Source organism: Oncorhynchus masou, chromosome 33 (genome assembly GCF_036934945.1).
Source record: "Oncorhynchus masou masou isolate Uvic2021 chromosome 33, UVic_Omas_1.1, whole genome shotgun sequence".
NCBI classification, from domain to species: domain Eukaryota; kingdom Metazoa; phylum Chordata; class Actinopteri; order Salmoniformes; family Salmonidae; genus Oncorhynchus; species Oncorhynchus masou.
The window spans coordinates 3,224,053-3,234,706 of record NC_088244.1 but is presented as its reverse complement, the minus strand read 5'-3'; the positions used below and the strand labels follow the sequence as shown (position 1 = coordinate 3,234,706).

Genomic DNA, 10,654 nt, shown 5'->3' with positions numbered 1-10,654 from the left:
AAAGACTCTCCTGCTGAATACCCCCCAAAAGACTCTCCTGCTGAATACCCCCCAAAAGACTCTCCTGCTGAATACCCCCCCAAAAGACTCTCCTGTAAATCTGAAAGGATGGAGGATTGATAGAAACTCTGATTCTACTGGCTGGGATGTTTTGCCATGTTTACTATTTTCCAAATCTCTCAGATCTACATTAACTGTCTAAGGGTATAGGGTTTAGTCTAGGGTGTAGGGTCTAGGAGTTGGTTTGGGACTCAGCTCCAGTCACAGGTCTTCCTCCATGCTGATTATGTTCCTTGTCTAGCAGTGTAGGGTGTAGGGTCTAGGAGTTGGTTTGGGACTCAGCTCCAGTCACAGGTCTTCCTCCATGCTGATTATGTTCCTCCCTAGCAGTGTAGGGTCTAGGAGTTGGTTTGGGACTCAACCCAGTCACAGGTCTTCCTTCATGCTGAATGTGTTCCTCCCTAACAGTGTAGGGGCTAGGGTGTCTAGGGTCTACATCAGTCACAAATCTTCCTCCATGCTGAAGCTGCTCCTGCGACTAGAGGTCTTGGAGACTCCCGGGGAGACGGAGGAGAGCAGGGGGTCTCTGCCCCCAACAGAGGACATCCCCAGTCCTCTGTCGTCCATCAGGATGTCCCCCAGACCCATGTCCGGCAGCAGGGAGGCGTGGAAGGCTGCGGCCGACGGGTCATCCAGGTCAGAGAAGCTCAGAGAGTCCAGATCCAAGGGGCTGCCCACTGTCATCAGACCAACCGGAGAGGCCGAGGGGGGTGGAGACAGGAAGGAGGGGGAGGCGGCCTGGAGGCCTTGGCCACCACTCAGGGAGAGGAGGGTCCTGGAGAGGGCGTCGCCCGTGCCGGGGTCCAGGGACTGTGATAGGCTTAGGTGTGAGGAGGAGCTGCCTTGGGAGGAAGAGGCTGGGGTGGAGAGGCCATGGAGGCGGGCCTGCATCTCAAGCTCCTGTGGAGAGAAACAACAACAGTTAAACTATTGGCGTTGAGCCAAAGAACAGTGTTACCTGTATAGGTACCTGTATAGGTAGCAGTAGGTTACTGTCAGTATTACCTGTATAGGTAGCAGTAGGTTACTGTCAGTATTACCTGTATAGGTAGCAGTAGGTTACTGTCAGTATTACCTGTATAGGTAGCAGTAGGTTACTGTCAGTATTACCTGTATAGGTAGCAGTAGGTTACTGTCAGTATTACCTGTATAGGTAGCAGTAGGTTACTGTCAGTATTACCTGTATAGGTAGCAGTAGGTTACTGTCAGTATTACCTGTATAGGTAGGTTACTGTCAGTATTACCTGTATAGGTAGCAGTAGGTTACTGTCAGTATTACCTGTATAGGTAGCAGTAGGTTACTGTCAGTATTACCTGTATAGGTAGCAGTAGGTTACTGTCAGTATTACCTGTATAGGTAGCAGTAGGTTACTGTCAGTATTACCTGTATAGGTAGCAGTAGGTTACTGTCAGTATTACCTGTATAGGTAGCAGTAGGTTACTGTCAGTATTACCTGTATAGGTAGCAGTAGGTTACTGTCAGTATTACCTGTATAGGTCAGTAGGTTACTGTCAGTATTACCTGTATAGGTAGGTTACTGTCAGTATTACCTGTATAGGTAGGTTACTGTCAGTGTTACCTGTATAGGTAGCAGTAGGTTACTGTCAGTATTACCTGTATAGGTAGCAGTAGGTTACTGTCAGTATTACCTGTATAGGTAGCAGTAGGTTACTGTCAGTATTACCTGTATAGGTAGCAGTAGGTTACTGTCAGTATTACCTGTATAGGTAGCAGTAGGTTACTGTCAGTATTACCTGTATAGGTAGCAGTAGGTTACTGTCAGTATTACCTGTATAGGTAGCAGTAGGTTACTGTCAGTATTATAGGTAGCAGTAGGTTACTGTCAGTATTACCTGTATAGGTAGCAGTAGGTTACTGTCAGTATTACCTGTATAGGTAGCAGTAGGTTACTGTCAGTATTACCTGTATAGGTAGCAGTAGGTTACTGTCAGTATTACTGTATAGGTAGCAGTAGGTTACTGTCAGTATTACCTGTATAGGTAGCAGTAGGTTACTGTCAGTATTACCTGTATAGGTAGCAGTAGGTTACTGTCAGTATTACCTGTATAGGTAGCAGTAGGTTACTGTCAGTATTACCTGTATAGGTAGCAGTAGGTTACTGTCAGCAGCAGTAGGTTACTGTCAGTATTACCTGTATAGGTAGCAGTAGGTTACTGTCAGTATTACCTGTATAGGTAGCAGTAGGTTACTGTCAGTATTACCTGTATAGGTAGCAGTCAGGTTACAGTAGGTTGTCAGTATTACCTGTATAGGTAGCAGTAGGTTACTGTCAGTATTACCTGTATAGGTAGCAGTAGGTTACTGTCAGTATTACCTGTATAGGTAGGCAGTAGGTTACTGTCAGTATTACCTGTATAGGTAGCAGTAGGTTACTGTCAGTATTACCTGTATATAGGTTACTGTCAGTATTACCTGTAGTAGGTTACTGTCAGTATTACCTGTATAGGTAGCAGTAGGTTACTGTCAGTATTACCTGTATAGGTAGCAGTAGGTTACTGTCAGTATTACCTGTATAGGTAGCAGTAGGTTACTGTCAGTATTACCTGTATAGGTAGCAGTAGGTTACTGTCAGTATTACCTGTATTAGTAGGTTACTGTCAGTATAGGTAGCAGTAGGTTACTGTCAGTATTATAGGTAGCAGTAGGTTACTGTCAGTATTACCTGTATATAGGTAGCAGTAGGTTACTGTCAGTATTACCTGTATAGGTAGCAGTAGGTTACTGTCAGTATTACCTGTATAGGTAGCAGTAGGTTACTGTCAGTATTACCTGTATAGGTAGCAGTTAGGTTACTGTATAGGTCAGTAGGTTACTGTCCTGTATAGGTAGCAGTAGGTTACTGTCAGTATTACCTGTATAGGTAGCAGTAGGTTACTGTCAGTATTACCTGTATAGGTAGCAGTAGGTTACTGTCAGTATTACCTGTATAGGTAGCAGTAGGTTACTGTCAGTATTACCTGTATAGGTAGCAGTAGGTTACTGTCAGTATTACCTGTATAGGTAGCAGTAGGTTACTGTCAGTATTACCTGTATAGGTAGCAGTAGGGTATTACCTGTATAGGTAGCAGTAGGTTACTGTCAGTACCTGTATAGGTAGCAGTAGGTTACTGTCAGTATTACCTGTATAGGTAGCAGTAGGTTACTGTCAGTATTACCTGTATAGGTAGCAGTAGGTTACTGTCAGTATTACCTGTATAGGTAGCAGTAGGTTACTGTCAGTATTACCTGTATAGGTAGCAGTAGGTTACTGTCAGTATTACCTGTATAGGTAGCAGTAGGTTACTGTCAGTATTACCTGTATAGGTAGCAGTAGGTTACTGTCAGTATTACCTGTATAGGTAGCAGTAGGTTACTGTCAGTATTACCTGTAGGTAGCAGTAGGTTACTGTCAGTATTACCTGTATAGGTAGCAGTAGGTTACTGTCAGTATTACCTGTATAGGTAGCAGTAGGTTACCTGTATAGGTCAGTAGGTTACTGTCAGTATTACCTGTATAGGTAGCAGTAGGTTACTGTCAGTATTACCTGTATAGGTAGCAGTAGGTTACTGTCAGTATTACCTGTATAGGTAGCAGTAGGTTACTGTCAGTATTACCTGTATAGGTAGCAGTAGGTTACTGTCAGTATTACCTGTATAGGTAGCATAGGGTAGCTGTATAGTAGGTTACTGTCAGTATTACCTGTATAGGTAGCAGTAGGTTACTGTCAGTATTACCTGTATAGGTAGCAGTAGGTTACTGTCAGTATTACCTGTATAGGTAGCAGTAGGTTACTGTCAGTATTACCTGTATAGGTAGCAGTAGGTTACTGTCAGTATTACCTGTATAGGTAGCAGTAGGTTACTGTCAGTATTACCTGTATAGGTAGCAGTAGGTTACTGTCAGTATTACCTGTATAGGTAGCAGTAGGTTACTGTCAGTATTACCTGTATAGGTAGCAGTAGGTTACTGTCAGTATTACCTGTATAGGTAGCAGTAGGTTACTGTCAGTATTACCTGTGTAATAGGTAGCAGTAGGTTACTGTCAGTATTACCTGTATAGGTAGCAGTAGGTTACTGTCAGTATTACCTGTATAGGTAGCAGTAGGTTACTGTCAGTATTACCTGTATAGGTAGCAGTAGGTTACTGTCAGTATTACCTGTATAGGTAGCAGTAGGTTACTGTCAGTATTACCTGTATAGGTAGCAGTAGGTTACTGTCAGTGTTACCTGTATAGGTAGCAGTAGGTTACTGTCAGTATTACCTGTATAGGTAGCAGTAGGTTACTGTCAGTATTACCTGTATTACCTGTATAGGTAGCAGTAGGTTACTGTCAGTATTACCTGTATAGGTAGCAGTAGGTTACTGTCAGTATTACCTGTATAGGTAGCAGTAGGTTACTGTCAGTATTACCTGTATAGGTAGTCAGTATTACCTGTATAGGTAGCAGTAGGTTACTGTCAGTATTACCTGTATAGGTAGCAGTAGGTTACTGTCAGTATTACCTGTATAGGTAGCAGTAGGTTACTGTCAGTATTACCTGTATAGGTAGCAGTAGGTTACTGTCAGTATTACCTGTATAGGTAGCAGTAGGTTACTGTCAGTATTACCTGTATAGGTAGCAGTAGGTTACTGTCAGTATTACCTGTATAGGTAGCAGTAGGTTACTGTCAGTATTACCTGTATAGGTAGCAGTAGGTTACTGTCAGTATTACCTGTATAGGTAGCAGTAGGTTACTTATTACCTGTATAGGTAGCAGTAGGTTACTGTCAGTATTACCTGTATAGGTAGCAGTAGGTTACTGTCAGTATTACCTGTATAGGTAGCAGTAGGTTACTGTCAGTATTACCTGTATAGGTAGCAGTAGGTTACTGTCAGTATTACCTGTATAGGTAGCAGTAGGTTACTGTCAGTATTACCTGTATAGGTAGCAGTAGGTTACTGTCAGTATTACCTGTATAGGTAGCAGTAGGTTACTGTCAGTATTACCTGTATAGGTAGGTTACTGTAAGTATTACCTGTATAGGTAGGTTACTGTCAGTATTACCTGTATAGGTAGGTTACTGTCAGTATTACCTGTATAGGTAGTAGGTTACTGTCAGTATTAGTAGGTTACTGTCAGTATTACCTGTATAGGTTACTGTCAGCAGGTAGCAGTAGGTTACTGTCAGTATTACCTGTATAGGTAGCAGTAGGTTACTGTCAGTATTACCTGTATAGGTAGCAGTAGGTTACTGTCAGTATTACCTGTATAGGTAGCAGTAGGTTACTGTCAGCATTACCTGTATAGGTAGCAGTAGGTTACTGTCAGCATTACCTGTATAGGTAGCAGTAGGTTACTGTCAGCATTACCTGTATAGGTAGCAGTAGGTTACTGTCAGCATTACCTGTATAGGTAGCAGTAGGTTACTGTCAGTATTACCTGTATAGGTAGCAGTAGGTTACTGTCAGTATTACCTGTATAGGTAGCAGTAGGTTACTGTCAGTATTACCTGTATAGGTAGCAGTAGGTTACTGTCAGTATTACCTGTATAGGTAGCAGTAGGTTACTGTCAGTATTACCTGTATAGGTAGCAGTAGGTTACTGTCAGTATTACCTGTATAGGTAGCAGTAGGTTACTGTCAGTATTACCTGTATAGGTAGCAGTAGGTTACTGTCAGTATTACCTGTATAGGTAGCAGTAGGTTACTGTCAGTATTACCTGTATAGGTAGCAGTAGGTTACTGTCAGTATTACCTGTATAGGTAGCAGTAGGTTACTGTCAGTATTACCTGTATAGGTAGCAGTAGGTTACTGTCAGTATTACCTGTATAGGTAGCAGTAGGTTAGTGTCAGTATTACCTTACCTGTTACTGTCAGGTATAGGTTACTGTCAGTATTACCTGTATAGGTAGCAGTAGGTTACTGTCAGTATTACCTGTATAGGTAGCAGTAGGTTACTGTCGGTATTACCTGTATAGGTAGCAGTAGGTTACTGTTGGTATTACCTGTATAGGTATGTTACTGTTAGTATTACCTGTATAGGTAGCAGTAGGTTACTGTCAGTATTACCTGTATAGGTAGCAGTAGGTTACTGTCAGTATTACCTGTATAGGTAGCAGTAGGTTACTGTCAGTATTACCTGTATAGGTAGCAGTAGGTTACTGTCAGTATTACCTGTATAGGTAGCAGTAGGTTACTGTCAGTATTACCTGTATAGGTAGCAGTAGGTTACTGTCAGTATTACCTGTATAGGTAGCAGTAGGTTACTGTCAGTATTACCTGTATAGGTAGGTTACTGTAAGTATTACCTGTATAGGTAGGTTACTGTCAGTATTACCTGTATAGGTAGGTTACTGTCAGTATTACCTGTATAGGTAGCAGTAGGTTACTGTCAGTATTACCTGTATAGGTAGCAGTAGGTTACTGTCAGTATTACCTGTATAGGTAGCAGTAGGTTACTGTCAGTATTACCTGTATAGGTAGCAGTAGGTTACTGTCAGCATTACCTGTATAGGTAGCAGTAGGTTACTGTCAGCATTACCTGTATAGGTAGCAGTAGGTTACTGTCAGCATTACCTGTATAGGTAGCAGTAGGTTACTGTCAGCATTACCTGTATAGGTAGCAGTAGGTTACTGTCAGTATTACCTGTATAGGTAGCAGTAGGTTACTGTCAGTATTACCTGTATAGGTAGCAGTAGGTTACTGTCAGTATTACCTGTATAGGTAGCAGTAGGTTACTGTCAGTATTACCTGTATAGGTAGCAGTAGGTTACTGTCAGTATTACCTGTATAGGTAGCAGTAGGTTACTGTCAGTATTACCTGTATCAGGTAGCAGTAGGTTACTGTCAGTATTACCTGTATAGGTAGCAGTAGGTTACTGTCAGTATTACCTGTATAGGTAGCAGTAGGTTACTGTCAGTATTACCTGTATAGGTAGCAGTAGGTTACTGTCAGTATTACCTGTATAGGTAGCAGTAGGTTACTGTCAGTATTACCTGTATAGGTAGCAGTAGGTTACTGTCAGCATTACCTGTATAGGTAGCAGTAGGTTACTGTCAGCATTACCTGTATAGGTAGCAGTAGGTTACTGTCAGTATTACCTGTATAGGTAGCAGTAGGTTACTGTCAGTATTACCTGTATAGGTAGCAGTAGGTTACTGTCAGTATTACCTGTATAGGTAGCAGTAGGTTACTGTCAGTATTACCTGTATAGGTAGCAGTAGGTTACTGTCAGTATTAACGGAATAGGTAGCAGTAGGTTACTGTCAGTATTACCTGTATAGGTAGCAGTAGGTTACTGTCAGTGTTACCTGTATAGGTAGCAGTAGGTTACTGTCAGTATTACCTGTATAGGTAGCAGTAGGTTACTGTCAGTATTACCTGTATAGGTAGCAGTAGGTTACTGTCAGTATTACCTGTATAGGTAGCAGTAGGTTACTGTCAGTGTTACCTGTATAGGTAGCAGTAGGTTACTGTCAGTATTACCTGTATAGGTAGCAGTAGGTTACTGTCAGTATTACCTGTATAGGTAGCAGTATGTTAGTGTCAGTATTACCTGTATAGGTAGCAGTAGGTTACTGTCAGTATTATCTGTATAGGTAGCAGTAGGTTACTGTCAGTATTACCTGTATAGGTAGCAGTAGGTTACTGTCAGTATTACCTGTATAGGTAGGTTACTGTCAGTATTACCTGTATAGGTAGCAGTAGGTTACTGTCAGTATTACCTGTATAGGTAGCAGTAGGTTACTGTCAGCATTACCTGTATAGGTAGCAGTAGGTTACTGTCAGCATTACCTGTATAGGTAGCAGTAGGTTACTGTCAGTATTACCTGTATAGGTAGCAGTAGGTTACTGTCAGTATTACCTGTATAGGTAGCAGTAGGTTACTGTCAGTATTACCTGTATAGGTAGCAGTAGGTTACTGTCAGTATTACCTGTATAGGTAGCAGTAGGTTACTGTCAGTATTACCTGTATAGGTAGCAGTAGGTTACTGTCAGTATTACCTGTATAGGTAGCAGTAGGTTACTGTCAGTATTACCTGTATAGGTAGCAGTAGGTTACTGTCAGTATTACCTGTATAGGTAGCAGTATGTTAGTGTCAGTATTACCTGTATAGGTAGCAGTAGGTTACTGTCAGTATTATCTGTATAGGTAGCAGTAGGTTACTGTCAGTATTACCTGTATAGGTAGCAGTATGTTAGTGTCAGTATTACCTGTATAGGTAGGTTACTGTCAGTATTACCTGTATAGGTAGCAGTAGGTTACTGTCAGTATTACCTGTATAGGTAGCAGTAGGTTACTGTCGGTATTACCTGTATAGGTAGCAGTAGGTTACTGTTGGTATTACCTGTACCTGTATAGTATTACCTGTATAGGTTAGTAGGTTACTGTCAGTATTACCTGTATAGGTAGCAGTAGGTTACTGTCAGTATTACCTGTATAGGTAGCAGTAGGTTACTGTCAGTATTACCTGTATTGGTAGCAGTAGGTTACTGTCAGTATTACCTGTATAGGTAGCAGTAGGTTACTGTCAGTATTACCTGTATAGGTAGCAGTAGGTTACTGTCAGTATTACCTGTATAGGTAGCAGTAGGTTACTGTCAGTATTACCTGTATAGGTAGGTAGGTTACTGTCAGTATTACCTGTATAGGTAGGTTACTGTCAGTATTACCTGTATAGGTAGGTTACTGTCAGTATTACCTGTATAGGTTACTGTCAGTATTACCTAGCAGTAGGTTACTGTCAGTATTACCTGTATAGGTAGCAGTAGGTTACTGTCAGTATTACCTGTATAGGTAGCAGTAGGTTACTGTCAGTATTACCTGTATAGGTAGCAGTAGGTTACTGTCAGCATTACCTGTATAGATAGCAGTAGGTTACTGTCAGCATTACCTGTATAGGTAGCAGTAGGTTACTGTCAGCATTACCTGTATAGGTAGCAGTAGGTTACTGTCAGCATTACCTGTATAGGTAGCAGTAGGTTACTGTCAGTATTACCTGTATAGGTAGCAGTAGGTTACTGTCAGTATTACCTGTATAGGTAGCAGTAGGTTACTGTCAGTATTACCTGTATAGGTAGCAGTAGGTTACTGTCAGTATTACCTGTATAGGTAGCAGTAGGTTACTGTCAGTATTACCTGTATAGGTAGCAGTAGGTTACTGTCAGTATTACCTGTATAGGTAGCAGTAGGTTACTGTCAGTATTACCTGTATAGGTAGCAGTAGGTTACTGTCAGTATTACCTGTATAGGTAGCAGTAGGTTACTGTCAGTATTACCTGTATAGGTAGCAGTAGGTTACTGTCAGTATTACCTGTATAGGTAGCAGTAGGTTACTGTCAGCATTACCTGTATAGGTAGCAGTAGGTTACTGTCAGCATTACCTGTATAGGTAGCAGTAGGTTACTGTCAGTATTACCTGTATAGGTAGCAGTAGGTTACTGTCAGTATTACCTGTATAGGTAGCAGTAGGTTACTGTCAGTATTACCTGTATAGGTAGCAGTAGGTTACTGTCAGTATTACCTGTATAGGTAGCAGTAGGTTACTGTCAGTATTACCTGAATAGGTAGCAGTAGGTTACTGTCAGTATTACCTGTATAGGTAGCAGTAGGTTACTGTCAGTGTTACCTGTATAGGTAGCAGTAGGTTACTGTCAGTATTACCTGTATAGGTAGCAGTAGGTTACTGTCAGTATTACCTGTATAGGTAGCAGTAGGTTACTGTCAGTATTACCTGTATAGGTAGCAGTAGGTTACTGTCAGTGTTACCTGTATAGGTAGCAGTAGGTTACTGTCAGTATTACCTGTATAGGTAGCAGTAGGTTACTGTCAGTATTACCTGTATAGGTAGCAGTATGTTAGTGTCAGTATTACCTGTATAGGTAGCAGTAGGTTACTGTCAGTATTATCTGTATAGGTAGCAGTAGGTTACTGTCAGTATTACCTGTATAGGTAGCAGTAGGTTACTGTCAGTATTACCTGTATAGGTAGGTTACTGTCAGTATTACCTGTATAGGTAGCAGTAGGTTACTGTCAGTATTACCTGTATAGGTAGCAGTAGGTTACTGTCAGCATTACCTGTATAGGTAGCAGTAGGTTACTGTCAGCATTACCTGTATAGGTAGCAGTAGGTTACTGTCAGTATTACCTGTATAGGTAGCAGTAGGTTACTGTCAGTATTACCTGTATAGGTAGCAGTAGGTTACTGTCAGTATTACCTGTATTGGTAGCAGTAGGTTACTGTCAGTATTACCTGTATAGGTAGCAGTAGGTTATTACCTGTATAGGTAGCAGTAGGTTACTGTCAGTATTACCTGTATAGGTAGCAGTAGGTTACTGTCAGTATTACCTGTATAGGTAGCAGTAGGTTACTGTCAGTATTACCTGTATAGGTAGCAGTAGGTTACTGTCAGTATTACCTGTATAGGTAGCAGTAGGTTACTGTCAGCATTACCTGTATAGGTAGCAGTAGGTTACTGTCAGCATTACCTGTATAGGTAGCAGTAGGTTACTGTCAGCATTACCTGTATAGGTAGCAGTAGGTTACTGTCAGCATTACCTGTATAGGTAGCAGTAGGTTACTGTCAGTAGGTTACCTGTCAGTATTA

The 10,654-nt window shown here is 41.5% G+C and overlaps 1 protein-coding gene across 4 annotated transcripts in view; it reads right to left on the bottom strand.

Moving 5' to 3' along the window:
- Positions 1-302: 302 nt before the first annotated feature.
- Positions 303-10,654, bottom strand: part of LOC135527689 (transcription factor E3-like) — a 57,126-nt gene continuing 46,774 nt past the window's right edge. For all 4 annotated transcript variants that reach the window (XM_064956186.1, XM_064956187.1, XM_064956189.1 and 1 more), the window contains one exon: positions 303-960. In XM_064956186.1, the coding sequence (XP_064812258.1) occupies positions 502-960 (459 nt within the window). In that variant the 3' untranslated portion in view covers positions 303-501. The remainder of the gene's footprint in view (positions 961-10,654) is intronic.